The 27,945-nt window shown below is 46.7% G+C and overlaps 1 protein-coding gene across 1 annotated transcript; it reads right to left on the bottom strand.

Moving 5' to 3' along the window:
• Positions 1–4,530: 4,530 nt before the first annotated feature.
• On the bottom strand, positions 4,531–27,800 carry LOC133359432 (chitin synthase-like). The gene is made up of 14 exons (XM_061577845.1): positions 27,674–27,800; positions 26,179–26,341; positions 24,890–24,976; positions 22,907–23,048; positions 17,996–18,196; positions 16,061–16,345; positions 14,660–14,775; positions 11,071–11,379; positions 9,891–10,027; positions 8,513–8,934; positions 7,842–7,945; positions 6,267–6,377; positions 5,668–5,870; positions 4,531–4,687 (listed from the first exon to the last, which is right to left on the bottom strand). The coding sequence occupies exons 1-14, from the start codon at positions 27,727–27,729 to the stop codon at positions 4,531–4,533; spliced, it is 2,493 nt and encodes an 830-aa protein (XP_061433829.1). The 5' UTR covers positions 27,730–27,800.
• Between the last annotated feature and the right edge of the window lie 145 nt (positions 27,801–27,945).

Genomic DNA, 27,945 nt, shown 5'->3' on the forward strand with positions numbered 1-27,945 from the left:
ACTTTTCACAATGCAAAAGTACCTTTGCAGGGAATTCGCCAAAAGATTTGCTAAATGTTGGATTGACTGGAGAGGTGATGTGGAGGCGTTGCTGTTGCACTGCAGGGACACCGTGCCGTGACGCCGTCGTGGACAGATGAGGCAGCCTCCACGGTGTTTCTCGTTTGATGATCTGGCGCGTGGCGTATGGAATTTCGTTCACGCGGAAATTCGATTCTGTTAATCGAAAAGTGTCCATAATTTGTCAATTGCATGAACGTGAAATTTCGTAAAATCGAACGTTCGAAAATATAGAGATACCTGAACATGAAGCAGGCCACCTCCATAACCTCCTTCCGTTCCTCTCTGAAGGCCTCACCTCTTCTCCATCGTGCATCCCCTTCCTCTTCCCTCCCCACACCCTTCAATTTTGTTCCGTTCCTTCCCTATATCCCTTGCATGAAGCCACATGCCGTCTGTTAGGGTCACTCATTCCTCGACCCTTGCACTGCCCTTTGCATATAAATCACTTTGTTTTTGTTACAGTTTTTAAATTTTGCAAAGCGTGCCTTGACCAAAGGCGCTCTATAAATATAGAGAATTATAGGATCCCAGCTATGACCACATCCAGCACCTACATCACACGAATTTACTATCCCCATGTTAACAATAATTAGTAACTATATATGACCACAATCATATTGAGAAAAAGTTATTTACGGGCAGTATTCGGGTTACGAACCTAGTTCGTTCCTGAGACCTGTTCGAAAGTCGAACGGTTCGTAAGCCGGTAGTTCAGTTTGCTATTGCGAGTTCGCGTTTTAAATATTTTTCTTTTTTTATATTTAATGGAAGCGGGCGTTCGTAAGTCGGGCATTCGTAAGTCGGGCATTGGTAAGTCGAGGACTGTGTGTTTACTTTGGGTTAGATGGGTTGGGTATAAAGGCAATATTCAGATATACTCTCCATCATCCATCAGAGCAAATCAAGTCAAGTGGTCACGTGGGAACCAATACCAATTAATTAGTTTTTTTAGCAATCCGTCTGTGAATTGTTGGTGACCGAGCCGAGGCCATCAGCTAACTACACCGGGAGAGCCCTACCAGTCACAGGCACCACGGTGACTAGGAGATGTTAACTACCTCGCCTTCTATGCCAGTTGTATATTTTGAGATTGCATGCCTCTCTCTTCGTGGTCGCTGGGATTGTTCTCCATATTTGGAATCAACGTGCGTTCAGAGTATTTGGCTGCTGCAATCAATTTACACGTGATCCACTTCGTTGAGTTATTATTTGTGGCCAGGACGCTTATTTAAAAAAAAAGCTGTGTAGCTTAGTGGGCCTTACCTGGTAAAATAAAAAAAAAGTTTAGTTTCGGTAGCTGGGGTTGAATCAAGCTTCTCAATGGTACCAGTCCACCGCTGATCTCTGAGCAACCTGGCTGCCTCTCTAAATGTAGACACAACTACACGGATGTGGCATTATTTCAAGCGGTTGATGCATACGCAATTATTTATTTATTTGGATGTGGCAATGCTAAAGTGAGTGGTGATTAGCGCGCTAAACTGTGAACCCAGCAATATCTAGATTTGGAGGTTGGTTTACTCCAGATAACAATGCAAATTACACCAACGACCGAGTTCAAACGCCGCTGTAAGTCGTGTGGGGCGCTGTTGCGCAATCTGTAGGTGGCAGGCTGTTTCAATCGCCCGGAGGGCTGATTCATTGGAGGGCTGCGCCATTATCTCTATGCAAGTAGTCGAGAATCCATGACTGATAACGGCACAGCAGAGGTTCAGTAAACTTTATTTGTGCAAAGTAAAAAAAATAGGCAATAAAGTGTATATAATCAGTACGTGCCGTGTTACCACATTACACGTTCATTTACTTAAATAGCATCGTGCAAATATGTTCTACAACAAACGAACTCTAATCTCATTGCCATGAACTAAACGTAATCTTGTCAAGTTTAACAAAAGCTATAAATCGCGACGTTGTAAACTAAAAGAGCCTGTAGGATGTATTACAAAGCAGAGGAGTGTAACCTACATTCATCTGGGGGGATGGGGGAAGAGTGCACGTTTAGCCACTCACTACCAACGCCTTCGTGCTGTTCCACGTGTCACCATGGGACCAGCCCGACGACGTATCCACCAGAAAGACACAGAGAGCTTGGCGTGTGCTTAACCACTATACGCGCCCAGCGAAGCGTGGACCTCAAACGTTTGGATCGTTAAGCGTTTGGTAAGTGCTCTGTTGGCCAAGACACTACCATCCTCAGAAGGTGCAAGGGAATTCACAGTTTAATTTACCAGTTAAACTCCACTGTGCTCTTAGCTCTTGTTCATAGGCGACCTGGTCACACGTGATGGTAGCTCATGATCGCAGTGGCCGATATCACCACACTTGGGAATTGATAGCAGCAGCCTAATAATCTGAACCAAGGAACCCAGAGAAAAACCCAAGCTCTGACCACCACAAGTATAACAGAACGCACCGCCAGGGTCCAGCATTGAACCCATGGCCTCCTGTGTACCGGGCGAGAGAACAGCTTTTCAGCGGTAATCAGCAGCGAATTATTGCCTTAACATTAAAATAATGCATTCACATCTCCAATAAAATATTTTGGGGAAACTATCTGAACGTGGTGCTCTGAATGGATGGCATTGTTGATAGAATGTTCCTTTCTGTGTCTTGTTTTATTTATCCATACAGTCTCAATGTAACTCTTCATCTCTGTAAATAAACACCATTATAAATATCTATAAATATATGTAGGCATATATATCTGTCCATCAATGAACATGGTATTAAACTTATCTTCCTAGCCCTGCACAAGCATTTGAAGCCTGGGACGCTAGTTCAACTCCCACTCATGGCCACCAACAATAGTGGCGATTATCTGAGCCGGTTATGGGTCTCCCCTAGGTCGACTCAGCCTCAAATGAGAACCTGGTGCGGTGATGCAGTTTGACTTGGGACTCCATAAGTCTATTAAAGCTATACGGGGAATCGTTTTCTGTGTTGTTTGGTTGAGAAACCTTTCTAGAAGCAAGATTTTCCATGTGGGTTGCTTGCCCTCTAAATTAATGAGGCATACAAAATGTGATTTGATAAACTGCTATGGTTAACGGGGCAGTCTAGGTGTGGGTGATGTTTACATCCCCGATAGCATCAGAATCAGAATCAGAAACGGTTTTAATCGCCATGTAAGTTTGCACAAACAAGGAATTCACTATGGCGGGACGGTGCATACATTGAACAAGTAGGAATCTTAACTTATATAAAAGGTATACACTCTAACTATACTAACGTTACAAAGTATAAGTAATACCAAAGGGCTAAAATCTTTAAAATTATGAATAAGTAGACCTTATAAAATGCGAATGTAAAATGCTAATTAGCCGTATTAAGCAATCTTAAAATACAAAAATACAAATAAGATTACACGTTGTAAGTATGGAAAGGTGTTATTATGTAGATAAAATGTTATAGTAAGTGTAACAGTCATTTTAAGTGTAAAAGTCATTTTAAGCCCTTGGCCTTGTTGAGGAGGCCAACAGCAGATGGGAAAAAACTGTTTTTATGAAGTGAGGTTTTGGTCTTGATGGACCGCAGCCTTCTGCCGGAGGGGAGTAGCTGGAACAGAGAGTATCCAGGTGCGAGGAATCGTCCGCAATCTTCCTCGCTCGCTTCAGGGTCCTCAAAGTGTGCAGGTCCTCAAGGGTTGGTAAATTACAGCCAATCACCTTCTCAGCAGTGCAGATGATATGCTGCAGTCTGCTCTTGTCCTTGGCATGGTTGGCTGAGTGCAGTGCAAAATAAGTTCAACATACAAACAACAACAGGACGTTTCCTTCATTTGACCACTGCTACATAGAAGCGACTTCTCTGTCCGTGGCCAGGAGCAGCTTCAAAGCCCCTACATTTACTTCAGCCGATGATATCACAAGGGATGTCCACCGTTGTTGTACAGCAGCCCTCTTGACTGCATTCTATTGTAATGAGAGGCTGCCCTGCTGCAATGAACACGTCACCGCATTTGCGATCTAGAGGTCGATCCTTAGGCCTGACAGTTGGAGCGATGCTGCAAGCTTCTTAAATCTCGCTGCCTCTGTCCATCCAGCTGCGTAAATGGACACAGCATAGTTGATCGATCGGCAGATCGCGTGCGGTGGTGGGGTAAAGCGTGGGTAACTCCCACCTCTTTCAAGACATCTGGCCAGCATGGAAGAGTAGGCCAAATACACCACTCGAGACGGGCTCTCTCGAGAGCTCCGTGTAGCAAGAGGCCCTTCCGCCGGTGGTGGCAACAAGGGAAGCATCTTGCAGAGCTGCACCTTTACCGACGGCACCGTCATTGATAAACCACAACGTGCATGGGTCCACGTACGGCGTGCGAGTAGGGGGTCCACGTGCAGCGTGCGAGGAGGGGTCCATTTGTAGTGTGCGATAAGGGGGTCCAGGTGCGCCGTGAGTGGAAGGGGTCCATGTGCTGTGTGCAGGGAGGGGACCCACGTGCGGCATGTGAGGAGGGGGTCCAGGGATCTGTTAGACAATCTCTCTGAGACGGCACTGCTGAGCGTCATCATCGTCGTCTCCATCGCTTACGAATGCTTTGTTGTCTCGGCCAACAGCACTGCTCCTTAACTGCTGGCCCGACGACGACGACTCCACGTAGGAGAGCACGTGCAGCAGCGTAAACAACCTGCACGGGGGCAGAGGGGGGGGGGGTGGGCACGGGGCGCCACGGTGGCGAAATGTCAGAAGGTAACGGGACAGACCCAAGGGGCCAATGGTTGACTGACTGAGATAACTGGCAGATGCACCCCCTACTGTGCCCCCTACTGCGCCATCCTGTTGTGTTTAGCTGCCCGGCGCTCCGCTCATTGTTGTGAGCATCGCTGCTCTGCCCTCCATTATTGCTGGTGGGCGACTGCCTCCACAACTGCCAAGTAGCATCTCTTCAGGAGCCTCCGCTATAGAGGCCGATCTTGACACCACTGGAACCAGTTATTGGCAAGTTATTGGCAAGTCCAGTCATCTCTATATATCCTCCTGAACCGTATAATTAATTTCTTCCCTAGCCCATTCCGTGCCTTTTTAGTCTGCTTTATTCTGCCAAACAATATTGTTTTGCCATGCGGTGGCTGAGAATGGGGGCTACATGACCCAGCCAACACAGCCACGCTTGCCAGAAAAGCTCACCAATGAGAATGTGTCCAGATATTTTAAGAATCTGTGAGCTCCTGACACAATCCAGTCTGGTTAAACCCAGGATGCATTGTCGACAGGGTCAGCCTGAATGTTTCTATCCAGTGCAGATGTTCCTTTAGTCGCCTCCACATTCTTTTCGAAATAATAAAGAAGGGAGGGCATCAATGCGGCCAAGAAAACCCGGAGCTTAGTATGGAATTACAGACCAACTAGCTTCCACCCAGTGTTACGCAGCCGATGAAAAGATAATGCTGCCCGACTGTTTCGGAGCGAGACCTTAGCTGCCAAACCGGAGCTGGTCATAAGCACACTGCCCACACTCACATAAAGTAAAAGACAAGGATTTCCCATAAAGCCTTAAGATACTGTTGAGGCAAGTGCTGTCAGCGAGTGGCAGGTACGGTACTGAGTCGACACGCACACACACCCCCTATGGCCACGCTTGGGTCTACCCCCTCCCCTCCTCCTCACCTGTGGTACAGCATGGCCAGGAACTGGATGATGAGCATGCTGGAGAAGGTGATGAGGAACATGAAGGCGAGGGGTGGCACGTCGATGACCGTCCCCTCGTTCTTCATGCTCGGGATGTGGATGTAGAGGTCGGCTCCCACGAACTGCAGTGCCAGAGTCGCCACCAGCCACAGTGCATTGATCATGAAGTAGACGAAGGTGCCCTGCACGTTGGGACAGACAGACCATGCCTGATTTACATGGCATTGGAAGGCTGGGGGGGGGGGGGGGGTGACCCGGGGTTGTTTAGGGACCCCCTCTTTGTGCGTTAAATTTCCTCCCCCACTGTCCACTCCCGACGCCAAATGGTCACGTCTGTTGTCATTGTTTCATTGTTAATATAGGTTAAAGGATTAGCGGATTATTGGAACAATTAACAATACATTAGTAGGAATAATAAGGCATACGTAGTACAATGTCGTTTTAATCTTCTTCTACCACATGCCAAGTACGGTAAGTACTCGCTTAACGTATGGTGTTCGCACAACGCGTTGTCGCTGTAACGCAATTCTTCTGTTATTGAAGCATCTCCAGTACTCGCGATGATGCATCGCCAGTACCTTGTTTCTTATCTCGAAGAGTTCCTGTTTCACGCGCTTCCTGTGATCGTCGTCTTCCTCCAGAGGCTTGAGGTAGTCACTGATCATGCTCTTCCAGAACTCGTCTTCCTCCTATCCATTCCCATCCACGGGACAGAAGGTTCACTTTGTGCGATTGTTCAAATAACAACAACTTACTCCGATTAATAATATTAATGTTAATTTGTAATGCGTCATCACTGCACAGTTATTTGCTCACTTTCGAAGAGAGACATAGGGAGCGACTCAGAGACACGAGGAGGAATCATAGATATATGGGAAGGCAGCAGCAATGCACACCATGAGACGGTGCTACCAACAATTGTCAAAGCTCTGCAGTCTTCTGTATATAAACGTGTTCTCGGCCAATTAATTATGGTTCACATGTGGCAGGAAACCAGAGCAACTGGAGAAAATTCACGCGTGTGAGGGGGCTACATTCTATCCCATACAGACGGAACAGGTGGAGTCTACATTTGCTGTACCACCCTCTCCTGGCGAGCCAGGGTGCGGCTCCTTTCTGACGCCCACTGGAAGGGAAATTCACGACATCATCTCCACCAACCATGTGTAGCAGCAGCGGAGCCACCATCACCTCCAAGAATAATGATATCACTTCCTCTCCACTGCCCAGAATTGTTATCCAAATTGCACTGTGTCCTCGCACGAGATAAAAACTGTGAGTTGAACTCTCCCAGAGTAATGCAGTGAAGCCTAACACGAGATAGAATGGCCCAACAGAAGGGGATATCACATAACTACTGCTGTGGTACCTTTTTGCAAAGTCTCAAAGCCACACATTAGAGGAACGCACCACTTGTTTAAACGTCACAGAAAACGACACTCAGACAACTTACGGCAATATTTGGACATCTGGGAAATGCATTGAACAATTAAGAGAGACAGGCAGCCGGGGTAGGGGAATGATGACTTCTAAATGAATTGCGTTGCTTAGTACAACAACCCCAACATTCATGTAAGATCTTAAACGTAAAAATCTCGATATTATTTTGATAGATTTATTTATTTCAGCAGGAAGGGCCCAATTAGCTGCCAGGCAGTTTCGCAAGATATTTTCTTCATTAAAGTTGGTTGTCATCTTCTGGGCACTTACATACGAACTAGGACAAAGATCAAATATCCCCGGTGTAGTCTTAACAGACTGCTAGGGCACGTGCTGTTAGTGACCATCTTTGAAGGCCAGCACGGCACACGAGGAGGTGGGTGGCCAGCACCACCTTTGTCTCTCCAGTTGGGATATTTATACACTACATCAGGTACTCATTTGAAGCTGAGTCGACCTAGGAGAGACCTAGGACCGGTTCAGATAATCGTCAATGGTGTTGGTGACTGAGCGGGAATCGAACTCAGGTCGCTAGTTTCTAAGCACAGTGTGTTAACCACTGCGCAACCGTTCCCCACAACGTATACATAGCACACGTACAAAGACCGACACACAGACACAAGAACACACCGACACCAGAGATGCACAGACACAGACAGAAAGCCACATAGACACAAAGACACAGACATAGAGACACAGACACAAGGACGCACCTGATCCAGGCTGCACCTCTGCGTGATGGCGTAACCCTGAGGCAGGACATTCTCAAACATGACCTGCATCTTCTGGTGGCGCTGCCACACGAGGTCATGGCGCCCTGCAGGGGATAAAGGAGGACAGCGATGTGCGGTGCGCTCCCACAGAGGCTCGGGAAAAAAGTTTACCATGACTCAGCGAAGAGAGTTGCGCAAACGGTAGTGATTATTCTCATCGTTAGGCTGGTTTAGCCTGCAAGATAGCCTTATTGAGTCGCAAGGCTCTGTCTTCATGAGGGTCTTGCAAAGTTACAGTAGTAGAGGAATGATTTTGCTGCTGAGTGCGGTCCCAATTGAGTGATTTGCAGGTATTTTTTTCAGAAGTGATAAAATTTTGCCCATACCAATTACACATGGGAGTAAACTGGAGAACCCGGAACATGCCCATGCAGAACAGGGGGAGATAATACACAATCTCCCATGCTTCTACTGCAGCAGCAGCAACATGCCCTGATTGCCACAAATGAATCACAAAACCTTGCTAATCTCGTCTAGAAGCATAAACCATCACACAAACTTCGTTCATCCATTCATCGAAAAAAAACGGTCACCGCATCGCGTGATTTCAGATGCGCAGTCTTGTTTAACTGACAAGCAATGACTTCGCCTTTGTTTGATGAAAATATTACCTTTGGCATGGAGGGCGAGGTCTGTGTCTGATTCCTCTGGAGGTCGACTTTTGCTCTCTGCTCCTTCTGGATGATCTGTCTGAGTGCTTGCGATGTCCTCTTCTCTCGCCTCGATCTCTGCTCCTTCTGGATGTTCCGTCCGAGTGCTCGCGATGCCCTGTCGTCTCTCCTCACTCTCTACTCCTTCTGGATGATCTGTCGGAGTGCTCGCGATGTCCTCTGGTCTTGTCTCCGCTCCTTCTGGATGCTCCATCTGAGTGGTCGCGACGTCCTCTCCTCTTGCCTCGATCTCTGCTTCTTCTGGATGTTCCGTCCGAGTGCTCGCGATGCCCTGTCGTCTCTCCTCACTCTCTACTCCTTCTGGATGCTCCGTCTGAGTGCTCATCTCTCCGTCGAGTTCCACTGCGCACGACTCCACTCGGCTGGGAGGGACGATGATAAACTGTTAAACTAAACTATTATTTTTATTATACCAGGTAAGGCCCACTGAGCTATACAACTTTTTTGCAGAATCGACCTGAATATCACAAATTATAACTCAATGAGCGGCTTATCACGTGGAAATTACAGCATCCAAATATTCTAATCGCGTAGTTATTCTAAATGAGGAGGGAAAAAGGAGAGGACCCGGAGAAAAATCCACACCAACATGGGGAGAGAAAAGAATAGACGCAGACTCCACATAGGCAACTGGCATCGTCAGGGTTGGGATCGAAGCCACTACCTCCTGCATACCAGGGGGAGGTAGTTAACATCTAGCCACCACGGCGCCTAAGATGCTAATATTTTCATTAACTTTTACATGCTTTTCTCATCAAAATTCATATGCTAATCCTACTTGCTAACCTGAGCTCTTATGCGCTACGGAAGCTCATTAACTTTGCACTATTATCCAACATGCTAATCTAAGTTCATTTTCCTTAACATGCCACGCTATTTATTACCTTTACACTATAATACCCCATTAACAATACTTCGGCTACCTTTGTTCTCAAAACGTATATAAATTCTAGGTGGTAACAGCTTCTCTTCACAAGGCAGCAGACATCGTGCTGCTCGCAGCAGACATCGCAGCAATCGCGATTTTCACCTGAAGACGATGGCTTGTGTTGCTATCAAAACGTCGTAATGATTTTTTTTATTTCTACCTACGTGACTTTACCGAAAGAACCAAAGAATTTGCATTAGTACGTCAGTTACTGGCTATTTTTCAATGCTAAATGCAAACTTGGGGCATGGCAGCAAAACAAGTCCCAAACCACACCAAGATAACACAGTCCCTCAATAACATGGCACATAAACATTGAACTATCGATATACGAGAGGTAAGGATCAAAGTTAAAAGCATGGCTACAGGCTCTGAGTGCGGTGGTGGTACCTTGAACTGTCATCTGCCTGACTCAGCGCCGAGTATTCCTTCGGATAGACGCTGATTCTCCACTGGAAGCAGTCCCACTCGAGTGGCAGCACACAGCATTTCGTTCCATTGCAACGATGCTTGTGTTTCTTCTTCTGCTGGGACAGGGGGATGGGGGCATTGTGTTGGTGCATTCGGGCAGGGTCCTTTAATTATATCAAACCAGCAGGAACCGCACACAAGCTGGAAGGCAGTTTCAGCTGCTCAGTGAACTGGCGCCAATAACTGTCCAAGTTCTGCGGTCCTCCATGTATGAAGGTTTTATAGGCCAAGAAGAAACCAGAACACCATGGAAAAACCCACAAATGCGAGGGGAAAACATTTCGTCCTATTCAAATGGAACAGATAGAGTCCACAATGGTCATACTGCATTCTCCTGGCAAGCCAGTGTATGCCTTCTCCTGGATACCCATCGTGCTGGATTAATAGACACGAGTGGCACAGCCACCACCACTGTTCTTCTCAAGAAACATAAACGATAATTTAGCAAACTCCGGTTATCCTCTCACCAGAGGATTTTGGATAACCATTGAACAAAGACGGTGACCACATCGCGTGCTTTTGGGTGCGCTTGTCCATCCATCTGGAACCCTCTTCCTTCCAATATGAGGAAGCCATTGGAGCTATCGCATTTTTAAATAATTTACATTGAAAATTAATTTCTTAAAAACTGCTTTTTGTGTTTAGAGGCTTTCCTTCCTTCTCACCTCCTATTAGCACAGTTGGCTACATACGGTGTGAAAGAAGTTCAACATACATACATCTGAACCGGTCCTTGGCCTTCCCTAGATTGACTCAGCCTTAAAAATAAATAGCCAATGTGGTGTAGTAAACATCACAACAATGGAGACAAAGGCGGCCGGGCGTGGTGCTGGCCACCCACCCCCTTGTGTGTCATTCCAGACTTCACAGGCGCTACTCGTTAACAGCACTTGCCCCAACAATCGGTTAAAGGTTACATGGGATCTCTGCCTTCGTGTTGGCGGGGGTGGGGGGGGGTCATATGTTACACTTATTTTGCACTGTACGTAGCCAATCGTGCTAATCGGACGTGCAGGACGTAGCAACAGAGGACAATGGAGCGACACTCCAAATAACGTTCGACATAAAAACAACAACGATAACACACAAAGTAACTCACCTCCTTGTGGGAGGGCTCAGAAGGCGCCTTGGTCTCACGCGTGCCCCATGATACATTGTACATGTTGACCAGCGAGTAGATGAGCAGCAGCAGGTATCCCGTGGGGATGCAGATGAGGTACAAGAATCCGTGCACGATGCAGGAGAACTCGCGCGGGTGCAGCGCCGCGGCGATGAGATGGATGCCCGCGAGAGTGATGAAGAAGATGCCGCTGGGCGTGAGGATACCGTTCTTGACAATGTCGCCGACCATAGCGAGCAGCGTGCCCGTCATGAGGAACATGTAGATCACGGTGAGCACCATGGCCACCTTAAACAAAAAATACCAGGTAAGGCCCACTGAGGTATAAAGCTCTTTTCAGAAGCCACCTTGCCACAAATGATAGCTCAACGAAGCGGCTCATCACGTGGAGGGAAGAGAGAGAGAACACGTGGACTCCAAATACATAACAGGCATCAGGGTCAGGATTGAGAACGAACCCACGACCTCCTGTATACCAGGAGAGGGAGTTAACATTTCGCCATCGCAGCGCCCCTGCAGGGCGATGTAGGAAACATTAGTGATTGGCGTCACCATTGTCCTTTTTGTCCAACCACCACCACTTCTTGGGAGTTACTTTGCATTCATTCCGCACTTTTCCACAAGGTCCTGCACTTTACAAACAACAACAAAATAATGATAGGGGAGGAAGACCCAAGAGCTTTGGGAGCTCATTGAAAGAAGTGAAAGGAAGAGAATGAACGTGCGTCCAGGCGGGGTCTGAACACCGACGCTGGATTGATCAACACACACTTCTTATTTAACAAGATTGTGCTGATCCAGGATCTGATCAACGATTGTGGACTCGACATGTTGGCCATTACCAAAACCTGGACATATGACGACTCATCGGATGTAATTAAGCGTGAGGCTGCACCTAACGGATATGCTATTGCACATCAGCACCGTCGCGGGAAGCCTGGCACCAGCAGTTCACATGGTGATCGGGTCACACTGATTCACCATGGAGAAATCTGCGTGAAAGTCCTGAGCGACTCATTACCAATCACATAATTCAAGCTGCTGCTTGTGACAATAACAAAGAGCATGTGGGGGCATACGATCGCTGTCGTCTATCGACCGTCGACTTCACAGCTGTCAGAATTATTTTCCTAGCTTTCTGGTCTGCGAGACTATGGGACTTTTGGCTCTCGCTACATCATCTGTGCTGACCTGAACAGTCCAGGACTGACTTATTCTTATGGTAAAATCAACAGTGATCTCGCCGAAACGTTCTACAGTCAGTTTAACGCAGCACGTCAGCGGCGCAACATGCTGCTCAGGAAGAATACTGGATCATATCTTCACATACGGCGACGTCGTAACTTTAAACGACGTTCTTATGGAAGACGTAGGCATTTCAGATGACAGTCTTGTGACGTGCAAAGTGGCATTACCAATTATTCGCCCACCCATCACAACGATATCATACAGGAACTGAAAACGACTAACCCACGATGCTTTCTGTCAGAAGATCTGGTCATCATTGGTGCGTCTGAATACTGCATCGACGGTCCATTCATTTGCAGCTCAATTAGAAAATGACATCATTGCTGTTCTTGATGAACTTATGTCCATCCAAACAAGCACACAGAGAACGGGTTAGCATGAAGTGACTTATTGTCACTGGAAGCGATCACTGCGAAGCAGACGCAGAGGAGGCTGGGGCGTCTTTGAAATAAAACTGGTTTCCAGACTGTCCAACTCACTTACAGAGCCGCCTACAGATTTGCAAACTGGCTCATTATTGAGTCTCGCTGATCGTTCTATGGTCTGTGCATCAATAAGTCGGTTCGCGACCCCGTGCTCTGTGCCGCGTTGTGAAGGGCCTGTTGCACTTCAAACCCATACATTAGTTAGCCCGGTCTGTGTACAGTACTTGTGACGTTCTTCACCAATAAAGTGACGATTAAGACGGCAGTTTCTAACTTGCAGGCAACGCAGTCTCCTGGTCTGTCATGTGAGTTTTATCAACCTGATAACCATTGCAAAACTCTAGACCCTGGCACCATCGTCGGTAGCAGAGGTTTCAATGTTCATTGCACAGCTGCCAAATAAGACATCGCCGCTCGACTCCATCCAGATATAAATTCTCAAATTATGTTTGGACGTTCTTGCGCCACTGATTGTCCACCTGGCAAATATTTCATTCACTGAGGGCTGTTTGCCAGACCATTGAAAAATGGCGCAGGTAACACCGCTTCTGAAAAAGTTGGCTTGAGCCATAGTGAACACCTAGACTATCACCCGATCTCAAACCTGAGTACAATTTCAGAGGTCATTGAGCGCCTGTGTCTGAAGCAGTTACTTCCCCACGTCACTGCGATGGGCAAATTCAACCCGTTGTAGTCGGCGTACCGACAATTCCACAGCCCTGAGATGACTCTACTAGAGGTCACTGTTGACCTCTACAAGATCATAGATGACCGGTGCGTCGCAGCGTTGGTTGGCCTCGATACTCATTGAGCAGATAAGGTTCGATGCATCGGCTATGGCACTAGAGTGGATTGAGTCATACCTGTATGGTGGATTACAGTTCGTCAAGCTGGGTGACGAACAGTCATCGCCTATGCTTAGTCAGCGTACCACAGGGGTCTATCCTCTAGCACTTCCAATTTTCAAAATATGTCTCTCCAATCGCCAATGTCATCTCATCACGTAATATCAAGTTCTATATATATGCTGATGACTCACAATTGTACACCGCAATGAAGTCCAAGTTAAATGTGGAGAGCCTCGGCAGCCTCGAATATTGCAAGCGAGTGGTGCACGTGTGGTTTGCATGAAACGAAATTGTGCGAGAATCAGGTGTGGTAGTCGCAGACTCAAGGATTCAGTTTTTGATTAATCTAAACAGCCTCGGCGTCATACTCGACCAGAATATGTCAGGTGATCACCACATGCAAAATGTAGTCAATTTCTGTAATTTTCATATCAGGGCCTAACCACCATGGTGATGTGTAGTATTGTATCGATAAGGCACAATTATTGCAACAAACCGCTCTATGGGACGTTGGCACGTGTTGTGACGGGCATTGCAAGATCCGACCATGTCCATCCAGTGCTCGCCGAGCTGCTTTAGCTTCCAGTTGCCGACCAAATACATTGTTATAAGGTCGTACTCATAATACAAAAATAGCGTGCCACAAACGATCTACAATACCTTGATAGCCACGTCAAGGACCATAAACAATCGTGTGAACTCCAGTTATCCTCGCAGTGGTTTTTGGCCAGCCATCGAACAAAGACAGTTACTCCATCGCAAGCTTTCAGATGGGCTGCTGTGGTCGTGTGGAACGATATTCCTTAAAATGTTAAGAAGCCACTGTAGCTTTGCACTTTTAAATCATATATATTCAAAACTAATTTCTTTAAGACTGCTTTTTGTGTTTAGTTTGTTGTCCGTCACCTGCACCTCCGATAAGCAAGGTTGGCTACGTACGGTGCCAAAGAAGTTCAGCATACATATGTACATTGTGGTTCATTTGTGGCAAGCACGTTGTGTGTAATGAGTGCCACGTGCTTCTGCAGGAAAAGCGTGGGCGCCCACCTTGATCTGCGTGTCGGGCTTCGTTTTGAAGCAGACGGCGATGTACAGAGCGGGCGGAACGATGGCGATGAGGAGTGCCCAGTTTTGGTCCATTTTGAAAACGAAGGTGAAGCAACCTGAGCACCGGCACGAGACAAATACCACACGAGCTGAATACCATCATTATCATCTCATCACCACAACCACCATCATCATCAATATCACCACCATCATCATCATCACCACCACTACCACCATCATCACCATGATTGACAACGACAACTGTTCAATCAGCTGTAAAGCAAAGAGTGCACTCAGATTAACTGAGTCGTGCAGCCTGTGTATTAATTTTTTTGTTGGCTGAAAGAAACATACAGCAGTTTAAATACCCCAGCACAAAAGCAATACTCCTCACAATATTATTAACACGCAAGCAGTGCGTATATATACTCTTCTTTTTTGTCGGTGAAGTCACATAGGTTAAAAGAGAAAACAAATACATTTAATCACGACGTTTTGAAGGCAACACAAGCCTCCCTCTTCAGGTGGAACCGTCACAGCAAAATTACTGTATCAAGTGAAGAGAACTCTAAGAGACACGAGCTTATTATTAAGGGGAGGAGCCAGGATGGGCCGTGGGGGGGGGTATAAGCTGGTGTGGTGACGACCAGTGCTGCAACTGCGGCTACGCCTGAAGCTGCAGCCGAGGCCTTGTGGTGTAGATGGCGTAAGTAGATAAGAGCAAGGATTATGCCGTCTTTTTTTATGCACGCCGGTGGGTTGCAGGCAAGCAGTGTGTGAAAAGCTAAAAAACTATTATGGCTGTACAATTATAAGGCAGCTAGAGTTATGATTAGAAGATTAACACGACTGCTCACTTTGAGGCTGTGTGCGTTAAACACCAAACCCATGGACATTTGTTATCAAAAATATGGCAATCAAATATATCGTGGAAGGAACAACTGTGAGTGACGACATGAAGCCATGCACGACTGTGAGCAGAAGTGTTTCAGGTTAACTTTTTTTTAACCAAACTATTTTTATTATACCATATAAGGCCCACTTAGCTATGTAGTTCTTTTTCAGAAGCAACTTGGCCACAAATTATAGCTGAACGTAGTGGCTTATTACGTGTAAATTTATAGCAGCCAAATACTCTAAACGCGTGATGTTGATTCCAAACGTGGAGCGAAAAACCAGATAACCCGGTTAACAATCAACACGACCACGAGAAAAGACATGCGAACTCCATAATATACAGGCGTCAGGGTCGGGTTCGAACTCACGACCTCCTGTATACCAGGCGAGGGAGTTAACACCTCTCCACCATGGCGCCGTCTCTTTTCATGTAGTCCCTGCATCAAAAGGATGAACCCGGGTAAATAAAATAAAAACCCAGAACATGTGACAACCCGAAGTCACCTGCAATCATGAGACAGACGGTGGCCGGACCCATGATGGAGGTGGCCGTGTAGATGATCTGATAGAGAATGTAGAGCCGAGAGATGGACGGGTTCTTCGTGGCCGTGCGGATGCCATTTTCCAGGATGCTGAAGGTGTTCGCCATCGTGGAGGGGCCCCAACGCCTCCGCTGGTTGAAGAACTCCTTGAATTCCTGCGGGGCGTTGGTGTAGGCGTCCGATCCGGCACAGTACTCAACGCGCCAGCCCTGCTGCAGCATCAGCGTGCACAGCCAGCGGTCCTCGCCTGCACCGACAAATGGGAGAGGGGACGTCCGCGAGTTAGAGGGTAACCGGCTCATCGTACCCACAGCCGGCATCAGCTGCTGGCCGAGCGGCGTTTCTCTAGAGCTGCACCGGCAGTAGTCGTCTGAAATTCTCTCTCTCTCTGTATCTCCCACTGATGCACACGCACGAGCAGTAGCAATAGCATCCAACAAGCATCATCCACCTTCAAGAAGTAGACTCTCACCTGTTAATGCTCTCACCTGTCTAGGGTGTCAACCGTCCAGGCTCTCACCTGGTTCAGAGTAGTGTATTAGGGACTTTGACCTTTCACCTCTGAGTTCTAGATGGAAAATTATGTACAGTTTGCGAAGTGTGCATGTTGCATTAATCATGAATGCTGCTGGAGGTACGTCTCTTCCCCAGCTTGCTCACTCTACTGCTGACAGAGGAGCTTGGCAACATTCCCTCTCTCGTGGTATTTTTGGCCTCCTCTCTGGAAGCTTGCCAGACGTCTTAGACAGAGATCTGAATACCCACACGTTAGAGTCGCCACACGTGACCTCCCGACCAACTGTGTGGTGAACCCATTCATACAGAGGGTGTGGTGGGGAGGGGACCGGTGCATAAAAATCTGACTCAGAAGGCAGAGAGCAACGTTGTAATGATTCATGATTCGTTCATTGTGGGTCCGATCATCGTGCAGGTATAATATCAGTCATTCAAGTTGTCAATTGGGCGAATGTCAACAGATTTTTTGTTAGAAAAAGTTAAATGTAAATAAATAAAATATTATATTAATATTTACGTAATTTTTTTTAATATTTTGCTTGTCTTTCAATATTCGGGGTTTGCTAATGAAACCAAAATCATCGACGTAGTTGCCCCATGACCTAACAACCTTACCCGATTGGCTCTGTCGGATGGCGGACGCTTATAGTTAAAACAAATTAACACTATACCTACACGTTAATCTAACCCAGCATGAACGAATTGTGAATCATGAATATTGGTCGTGAAAGCCTATGTATGAAATTGATGTTGCGGGGTCACGGCCCACTATTACTGTGATGTATTGTGCGAAAGAGATTCTAAATACATACAACGTCCACGTTTGCAGACGAGATTTCCATAGAATTGTAGTTCTTTTTAACCAATGCAACAAATATATCCATTGATCACATCAGCCAGAAGGGTTGGGTGGGAAATTAACAATCAGATGGGAGAGTCCACTGATGGTATTGTGACTGATTACTTCCACTATATATATAAAATAATACTAAACTATTTTTGTTTATTTTACCAGGTAAGGCCCAATTGTGCCATGTAGCTCTTATTCAGAAGCGACCTGGCCACAGATGAAAGGTCATCGAAGTGCCTTATCATGTGGAAATTAATAGCAGCCAAAGGTTCTAAGCACGTGATGTTGCATCTAAATGAGGAGGGAAAAACTAGAGGACCTGAAGAAAGTCTACGCAACCACAGGGAGAGAGAGAGAGACACGCATATTCACGCGTCAGGTTCGGGATGGAACTTACGACCTGCTGTATACCAGGCGAGGGAGTTAACATCTCACCACTGTGACATGTATACATGTTGAACTTAATTCACACCACACCTAGCCAACCGTTCTGATCAAAGGTGCGAGATCCAAACACACGTCGACACTTACCCTGGTCATACTGGATGTACTGCAGGGCCTCGGTGGCCACCGTGGTGTAGGTCTTGAGGACGTTGTCGTCCATGATGGCCTTGGCTCGGAAGAGGCTGAAGCAGCCAGGGCTGCAGAGAACGCAGCCCAGCACGTGCTCGGCCGTCTTCTGCAGCCAGTGTCCTACCGCGTACTCGAACTTCTGGTACCAGACGAGCGGCCCTGACGGTGTATAAACAATTATGGTTAATTGGCTGAATGCAACTCAAAGTGAAAACACAATGCAGCAGTGCTACGATTCAGGTGTGGCTTTCTTGGCTACATCTATGTTACTCTTTGGTTCTTTCGGTAAAGTCACGTAGAAATAATCCAAGAGTAATTCCTGCAGTCACGAAAGCTTCAAATCAAGTTATTACATCTATGTTGTACGTATGTTGTATATATGTATGTTGTATGTGGGTTGTATATTATATTGTGTGTTGTATTCATGTTGTATGTACGTTGTATGTATACAGTGAGGGAAAAAAATATTTGATCCCCTGCTGATTTTGTACGTTTGCCCACTAACAAAGAAATGATCAGTCTATAATTTTTATGTTAGGTTTATTTTAACAGTGAGAGACAGAATAACAACAACAAAATCAAGAAAAACGCATGTTAAATTTTTTATAAATTGATTTGCATTTTAATGAGGGAAATAAGTATTTGACCCCCTCTCAATCAGAAAGATTTCTGGCTCCCAGGTGTATTTTATACAGGTAACGAGCTGAGATTAGGCGTACACTCTTAAAGGGAGTGCTCCTAATCTCAGCTTGTTACCTATATAAAAGACACCTGTTCACAGAAGAAATCAATCAATCAGATTCCAAACTCTCCACCATGGCCAAGACCAAAGAGCTCTCCAAGGATGTCAGGGACAAGATTGCAGACCTACACGAGGCTGAAATGGGCTACAAGACCATCGCCAACAGCTTGTTGAGAAGGTGACAACAGTTGGTGCGATTATTCGCAAATGGAAGAAACACAAAAGAACTGTCAATCTCCCTCGGCCTGGGGATCCATGCAAGATCTCACCTCGTGGAGTTGCAATGATCATGAGAATGGTGAGGAATCAGCCCAGAACTACACGGGAGGATCTTGTCAATGATCTCAAGGCAGCTGGGACCATAGTCACCAGGAAAACAGTTGGTAGCAAACTACGCCGTGGACTGAAATCCTGCAGCACCCGCAAGGTCCCCCTTCTCAAGAAAGCACATATACATGCCCATCTGAAGTTTGCCAATGAACATCTGAATGATTCAGAGGACAACTGGGTGAAAGTGTTGTTGTCAGATGAGACCAAAATGGAGCTCTTTGGCATCAACTCAACTCGCCTTGTTTGAGGAGGAGGAATGCTGCCTATGACCCCAAGAACACCATCCCCACCGTCAAACATGGAGGTGGAAACATTATGCTTTGGGGGTGTTTTTCTGCTAAGGGAACAGGACAACTTCACCGCATCAAAGGGACGATGGACGGGGCCATGTACCGTCAAATCTTGGGTGAGAACCTCCTTCCCTCAGCCAAGGCATTGAAAATGGGTCGTGGATGGGTATTCCAGCATGACAATGACCCAAAACACACGGCCAAGGCAACAAAGGAGTGGCTCAAGAAGAAGCACATTAAGGTCCTGGAGTGGCCTCGCCAGTCTCCAGACCTTAATCCCATAGAAAATCTGTGGAGGGAGCTGAAGGTTCGAGTTGCCAAACGTCAGCCTCGAAACCTTAATGACTTGGAGAAGATCTGCAAAGAGGAGTGGGACAAAATCCCTCCTGAGATGTGTGCAAACCTGGTGGCTAACTACAAGAAACGTCTGACCTCTGTGATTGCCAACAAGGGTCAAATACTTATTTTCCTCATTAAAATGCAAATCAATTTATAACATTTTTGACATGCGTTTTTCTGGATTGTGTTGTTGTTATTCTGTCTCTCACTGTTCAAATAAACCTACTATTAAAATTATAGACTGATCATTTCTTTGTCAGTGGGCAAACGTACAAAATCAGCAGGGGATCAAATAATTTTTTCCCTCACTGTATATGTTGAAAAAAGGACTGTGGGTTTTGCATTGGAACCACAACTAAAATACGTTTTTTTTGTAAACATGGAGAGCGATGTGAGAACTTTGAATTCCGAGATTGGGAGGAAATGTAATTGCTGACTACGGGGGATCAAGGGTGGGTCAATAGGAGTGGTAGGGATGTACAGGAGGAGGGAGAGGGAATAGGCAGTGGGGCAATAGAGGGGAGGATCGGAGGGAGGGGTTGGATGAAGAGTAGACGGCTAGAAGGTATGGAAGGGCATGCTGGGGAGATGAAAGGAGGGGGTTATGAGAGAGGGCAGGAGGTGAGGAAGAGTAGCAAGCCAGGAAGAGCGATCCGGGAGGTCACGTTGGGAGAGCGGGAGGGCAGGGAGCAGAGGGATGGGTGGCGTAAAAACAAAATACACATGCTCTTTGAATTATTCTCCTCTTATAATTGCTTATTTGTTATTCATTTATTTTGAATTGTGCATTCATAAATAGATGTGATTTTTGCTATGACAATGAGTCAAGGAGTGGCTAAATCTGTGCTCTCCGGTTTCCTGGGTGAAAATATGGGTTTGTGTCCGAGCCCAAGGCCGGTCCCGCCTGGCTCGACCACTCAATAAACGATAGACATTTGAATTGTGCCGTTAAAGCATTGAGATTGGATATCAGTGCGTGCCACGTAGTTTGATTTCGTCACAACTATGGTTGGTGTCAGTTTGCCTGTGATCTGCCTCGGCTCAGCATGGCGCGTGCCAGCTCATGCCAACTGCTAGCTCTCCTGGCAGATTTCAGTGACAGCCTCTGTTAATTTGGGCATCTAACCTCTAAGGGAATAGTACAGGTTATGGCCATCTATTTAATTATTATGTTTGCTATCCAGCTGGTCAGGAAGGTTGGACGATTACCAAGGTTGGTGATGTGTTGGATTATTACATCGCAGAGTCGTGAGAGATGGCGACGACTTGGGGAGGCCTTCTTCCCGCAGTGGATTGGCCACGGCTGATAATAATGATATAAAATTTTGACTTAAAACTTTCGTGACTGCAGGAATTCGTATTCTTGGTTCTTTCGGTAAAGTCACGTAAATAGAAAATAAAAATTTTAAATAAAAAAAATTTAAATAAATAGAAAATAATAAAAGCAAAAAACTCTCCTCCTGATGAATACGTACATTTATTAAAATGTTGAAATGTAACATTTATTTCATTATTTTTATTTTTTATTTTATTTTCTATCTACATGACTTACCGAAAGAACCAAGAATAATAATATTGATTTTATTTTCACTAAATAATTCTCGAGGATTTGTGCAATTTACTCCGAAGTCTTTGCAATATCTTTGTATTTCATTTGAGTTATGTAAAGTTAAACTTACATTACTAGCGGTGGTGGTTTTTCTCAGACCACTTCATGATATAACAATTCTGCTCCATGTGCACTCAGCACTGCTGTGGTGGATGAGTGTTGATTCAATTACAATACTTTCACCGTGCTTACGTGTGTGTATGTGTGTGGGTGTTTGTTCAATTAACTGTCTTTAAACATCCCGAGTAGTTGTGATAGCAAGGGCTTTCTGTTATTCAAAATTAAGGTTTTTGGGTTAGATCATGTAAGTGAAAAAGTGACGTAACCCTCCTCCATCCGATACAGCCAGTAAGGTTTGTCACCTAAGCAAAACGTGCAAATCAGTTACTACTTCAGCACAACGGTTTGTTGGAGAGTAAATCCACAACATTTACAATGAATAATATTTTTGCAAAAGCCTGTGTTAAACTAGCGTTCTGTTAGTCTGCTGAAACAGCGTGTCATCTGGATCATGTGCACTAAGGGTGAATCTTGTGTGAGGATTGCATCAGAGACACCCTAGGCCACTGCAATTTGCATGTTTTGCAATTACTTCAACGAAAACCTGATGGAATTAACGGTTGTGCGTAATCTGATTGGGTTGAATGCCATTTTACCGCAGGACTTTAACAGAGATGAAGGCGTTCAACGGTGCTGAAGTTCATACGCCTACCAATAAAAAGCCGAGCAATAATACGTGCAGGGTGGGCAGTGAGTGTGGCGAGCATGCGGTTCGCACAGTAAAATTGTGTGGCACGACCAGCAAGTAGGGGGGGGGGGTATTGATTTCCCCACCCAGAATGCAGAATCACTGTCGCGGGTTTCACATTTGATTAATAAACGCAACACTTTTCAGGATATGTCCCCCCCTCCCACTTGCATAACCTGTAAACAATTAAAATCACGCTGTACACATCTGTCATCCACACGCACCCATTCTCAAGCACTGTCCAGGCTCAGCGCTGCTGAGATCTGGTGACAACCCGCACCTAATAATCCTTGTGTAGCATTAACAGACTGTTGGAGCAAGTGCTGTTCATGAGAAGCGCCTGTGAAGGCCAGCATGGCATACGAGGGGGCGGGTGGCCAGCACCATGCCCGGCTGCCTTTGTCTCCCCAGCAGTGATATTTACACATCACACCAGATGATAATTTGAGGCTGAGTTGACCTAGGGGAGCCGCTGGACGGGTTCAGATAATCGTCACTGGAGTTGACCTTGAGCTCGAATCGAACTTGGGTCGCTAGGTTCATAGCGGATTGTGCTAACCACTGCACAACCACTCTGCACCACACACACATCCTGCACCAAACGCACATCCTACACAACACACATCCTGCACCAAACGCACCACACACGCACACATCCTGCACCACAAACGCACACACCCTGCACCACACACACACATCTTGCACCACACACACACACATCCTGCACCACACACATCCTGCACCACACACACACACATCCTGCACCACCCACACACAGCCTGCACCACACACACCACAGCTGTCTACGCACCCACGCCCGTCGGGTGAATTCTCCCGCAGGCGGCGCCAACGGTGGGGTCCCTCCTGAGTCGGTCGACCAGCATGGAGAGCGCCGAGGGGTAGAAGTCCGTGTCTCCATCCAAGGCCAGCACGTAGGTGTTGCGCTTCCTCCTCTGTAGTGGTGAACGGGGAGTAGTGGCACAGATGCAGATCAGCAACAGCGGTGGCATTACAGCCGCGACCTTGTACAGAGCAAGTAAAGCAACTGTTCACTTAGCTCGTAAACCCCAACACTCCTTCTCCAACCTCCAACAACCAAACCCACAACGTATGTATGCTGTATGTATATTGTATGTATGTATGTTGAACTTCTTTCGCACCGTATGTAGCCAACCATGTTCGTTGGGAAAGGACAACAAACTAAACACAAACCGCATTTCACAGAAATGAGTGTTCAAAATAGCTGATTTTAAAGTGCATAGCTCCAGTGGATTCCTAATAACAACCACGTGGGTGGAGAGAGCATTGCTATCTGCAGCGCTACAACCTTTGGAAACAACCTCCCCGAAGTGGTGCGCACACTCGACTCCATCGTCACTTCATTAACAGCGACAACTCAACAGCAACAAAGCGGCTCTTTTCGCTTGCGTACAACAACTAACTCCGGTCATCCTCGCAGTAGCGGCTTTGGGCGAGCCATCGAAGAAAGACGGGGACTGCATCTCGTGCTTTCAGATGCACTTCTACGGTCGTCTGGAACGCTCTTTCTTCCGATATTAGGAAGCAACTGGAGGTTTGCACTTTTAAATCATCAATTAGATTGAAATCTACATTCTCTAGAACTGCTTTTTGTGTTTGGTTTGTTGTCCTGCCCCCGCACCTCCGATTACTACGGTTGGCTATGTACGGAGTGAAAGAAGTTAAACATAAATACAACAAAATTTCAGCTGCAAACCTATTTTACACTTAGATTTTAAACAACTGAATAAGTGTATATATTTTTTTTCTTATTGTATAGAAAGTTATATTGCTATTGTAGTGACGTATATTGGGTCACTACGGCGTTTCGCACCAGTTACTGACAGAAGAGGGGAACTGTGCGTGTTAGACCCTCTATCTGGCACCAGAGTATGTGTGGCATGGAAGGGGGTCCTACGGGGCATGCTTCTGGTGACTGTCAGAGAGAGGGCAGTTGAGGACGTGACAGTCAAGGTGAACCTGAGAGAGCACGTGACCAGGACAGGATATTGAGGGGGGCCAAAAGGTGGCAAGAGGGACAAGTGATATATGGACCAGAACCTTCTGGTAATTTCCAGAAGGGGTCGTGGCCAAGGGCAGAGCCAGGCGATGCTCAGGGGCATAAAAGGGAGGTCCCGAGAGCCGATCCGGGCTGTCTGTTGGAATGGAACCCGTCGGTGCTACGCTTCTTCGATCCTCGGTCCTCGGTCGTCGGTCTTTACGCTCGGCATCGTGGGTCAGGCAGTGTGTTACTGACTGACCCGGTTATGTAGTTACCCCGTTGTGGTTTAGTTAACCTGCTGTATGTTTAAGTAGTTACCCTGGTCGGGTGTGAGAATAAACTTGTTGCCTCCAAGTTCAAGTGTGTGCCTGCGTGGAGCCCACTGCACTATTTTGAGTATCAACGTGATGATGGCGCGTTGAGTGACACATTGTGCCAGAAAGGCAACCAAAGATAGACTTCTAAATGTGCCGTAAAGTGTGAGTTCTCACACTCTACCCCACTGCACGCGAACTGCCCATCCACGGAATGTGCAGGGCCTACCCATTTATACTGCTAAGTGGAAGTGGAAAGTTGCCTCCCCTAGGTAGATTTAGCCTTAGATGAGTAAACATTAGCACTGGCGAGACAAAGGCGAATGGGCATGGTGTTGGACACACGACCCGCTCGTGTGCCATTCCACCCTTAACAGGTGCTCGCTAAATGCACTTGCCTCAACAGTCTGTTAACGGATATATAAGGCATCGTTGTCTTTGAAGTTTACAAGACCCTTACCTCCACCCATTCCTCTTGTTCATCTTTATTAACTTCGTGGATCTTGCGGTAGATCTTCCAGCCAAGGAGGTAGTACAAGTACATTACCTGTACAGAACACGTCAAGGGCTTTAATAACAACAATCATCATCAGCAGCAGCAGCCGTGATCGATCCACGACTGGATTAAGACCTACCCAAGTAGTCGCGATGTTTCCCGGGATCCTGAGTCGTTATCCACTAAGCACCTCGATTACCAACTGATTCCATCGCTCCATCTCCCCGGCGGTCAACCCTCCAGGGTACTTTCCATTCTTTGGCTGCCGCTCCGTTATTATTCTCGACCCAATGGCCATGACGGCGCGTGCTGCCCAAGTGTAACTCAACAGCGCCACCAACCTCCCCCCCCCAAATCGTGGACAGAAGGCAATAGAACAACACGCAAAAGAGTATCGGCGTGAGATTGCTGTGATACATCGATAACAACCCTAGTGCAGTCATCACCATCATCATAGCACTCAACACCAAATCAATCGAGTCGGGGAACACTCGGTCACGGACAACACTGCTGTGCTCAACTCGTTTACAGCACTTGCCCCAAAAAACCTGCTGAGGCTATACAGGGTATATTTGTCTCTATGATGTGCACTGATTTGCACGTGAAACGAATTGTGAATCATCACGTGATTTAATTCCAATATGAGGGCATGACTCTCGAGGTAACATACAGATGGCTTCAATAGACGTGAGCTATTGCATTCCCCTTCGTACGGCTGATGCTGATGTCGACTCGTACAGCGAGAGTTGTAACTTTACATTGAGGTGGTTGACGAGCCAGATGATTGCGTCAGGAGTAGCGAAGTGGCGAATCATCGCTGCTGTGATGATGCCTCACCCTTCGTTCGTGTTGGGAATCGGGCGTTGAGTTGTTGTGTGTTCCATCACTCTGTTCCAGGTGGTGACCACTGTCGATATTAGGAATGCACTGAAGCTATCCACTTTGAAATCTAGATTTGGATACTAATTTATTTAGAACTGCTTTTTGTGTTTATTTTTTTGTATCCTTCTCTCCACCTCCGATTACCACGGTTGGTGAAGTACAGTGCGAAAGAAGTTCCACATACATACGTATCATCGCCGGACGCTGACCGGAGATATTTAATTTTCCAATTGTGCATAATAGTCATCGTCATGAAAAGCACATCGGCTGTTGCTGTTGCTACTATACTCTGTGTGTGGATGTGGTTGTAGGGTTTGTGGCCCAATGAGCTTTGGGGCAGAAGATCTGAAGCCCAGGGATGCAGCACATACCTGGGACCAGCGCTTGCGGTGGCGGATCATCTCCTTGTCCTTGAGGTGCACATACAGCGAGTTGCCGTGCGGGAGTTTGTAGGAGAGTCGCGCTCCGTACGGCGTCTGAGTCCTCTCCATTGAGGGCGCCTCTTGTGGATTGTTCGAGTTTTTTTCAAAAAACCTTCACATCAGCAGCAACAGCGCAAGTGACAGAAAAGACGCGCCCCAATTACTATGTTGCATTGCTGCTGCTGCAACTGTTGTCATATCTGGCATGAAGTCCCCAGTTGCCACCTCACTGCTGAACTCGAATTTTTTTTTAAAATTTAGATTTTTTTTCTGCTATAAATTTCCATGTGAAAAGCCACTTCGTTGCGCTATCAGTTGTGGCCAGTGTGCTTCTGAAAAAAAGCTAATACCTCAGTGGGTCTTACCTGGTAAAAAAGATGTTTTTTAGTTGTATTTGTGTTTTGTGATCTGCTAACCTGTCTTATACTTTGCACTCCTGTCGTGGTTTGTATTTTGTTGAGCTAACGGTCTGACCCGCCCCTGCTGGACATCTGTGAAATCGAGCTTTGAAGCTCATCGAATTCCTCCTGCAGTATAAATACATATTCTGATTCTGAATTGAGTAAAGCAGCAGCTGTCGTCGGTGACTGATGATCCAGCACTCAAAGATTATCTCCCAGTCGCTCGCTCGCTCACCGCCGGTCAGTCGCCTCCATATCTCACTTCTATCGCTACGACTTCTACAACCATCGTTACTGTTCACACGAACTTCGCTGCTCGATTCGTGCACCCACGTCGAGGTCGAGGTCGCAAGGACTGAGTCGTCTCGTTGCCTAAATTCTTACCAACGCACGAACAAAAGACAAAAATCCCCCCGTATAGCCTTCAACAGAGTGTTGGGGGCAAGGGCTGTTAGCCAGTATCACCCATGAAGGCCGGCCCGGCACACGAGGGGGTGGGTGACCAGCACTACGCCCGTCTGCTTTTTTCTCCCCAGTGCTGCACCGTTTTGTGTAAATTATGTTCAGTGCCTAAGGCGCTCTATAGCAAGGTTGGCTACGTATGGTGCGAAAAAAGTTCAACAATTGAGGCTTCCTGTTCAATTCAACACGTGCGTGAATGCTCATCTATCACACCGCCCACCACAGTGTCACTCTTTGCCAGCCAATTGTCAGTTTTTGCACCTTCGGATTTGCACTCAACAACGGTGACGGTGACGCAAGGAAGGCCTCGCTAAGCCTGCGATCCGCACTCACGACGTTCATCTGCGTGACCATCAGCAATCATCGTCATCGTTCACCGTGATCTATTCACTTCTGAACGAAGGCATCGGCGTAACCTGTTGCCATCCTTTTTGTGGTCTCTCGCACCACGAGCTGAGCTTAACCGCCCCGTGTCGTCACTTGCTTCGTTATGACAAGGCCCGTGCCTCTATCCATCCATCCCTCACTCCCTCCACCCACGCAGCTCATTGCTACCACAAAATAACATCCGGTGCACTGACCGGCACACTTCGGCGATGACGTCCGTGAGGCTGGTCACGAACTGGTTGACCACCATGCGATCTCCCTTCCTCTCGAAGGCGTCGTCGAAGTAGATGTGAGCCGAGAAGTCGTACGGTTCCCGCTTCACCGTCTTCTCCTCCTTCTCTTTATTATCCCTCTTCTTCTCCTCCTTCTTATGATTCTGCTCCTTCTCCCCCTTCTTTTCCTCCTCCTTTTCGTCCTTCTTCTGCTTCTTTTCCCCGTTCTCTTTCTTCTCCTTCTCTTCTTTCAT

Source organism: Lethenteron reissneri, chromosome 65, assembly GCF_015708825.2.
Source record: "Lethenteron reissneri isolate LAM-NWPU_2019-01 chromosome 65, ASM1570882v1, whole genome shotgun sequence".
Taxonomy (NCBI): domain Eukaryota; kingdom Metazoa; phylum Chordata; class Hyperoartia; order Petromyzontiformes; family Petromyzontidae; genus Lethenteron; species Lethenteron reissneri.

Bases quoted from the DNA above. Each gene is read 5' to 3' on its own strand.
- LOC133359432 (XM_061577845.1), bottom strand. From the start codon at position 27,729: ATGGTGGTCAACCAGTTCGTGACCAGCCTCACGGACGTCATCGCCGAA. The intron at 16,346-17,995 runs GTAAGTGTCGAC...TTGTCGGTGCAG, and splicing joins GTACATCCAGTATGACCAGG to GCGAGGACCGCTGGCTGTGC. The intron at 10,028-11,070 runs GTGAGTTACTTT...CCCCTGTCCCAG, and splicing joins CTGAGCCCTCCCACAAGGAG to CAGAAGAAGAAACACAAGCA.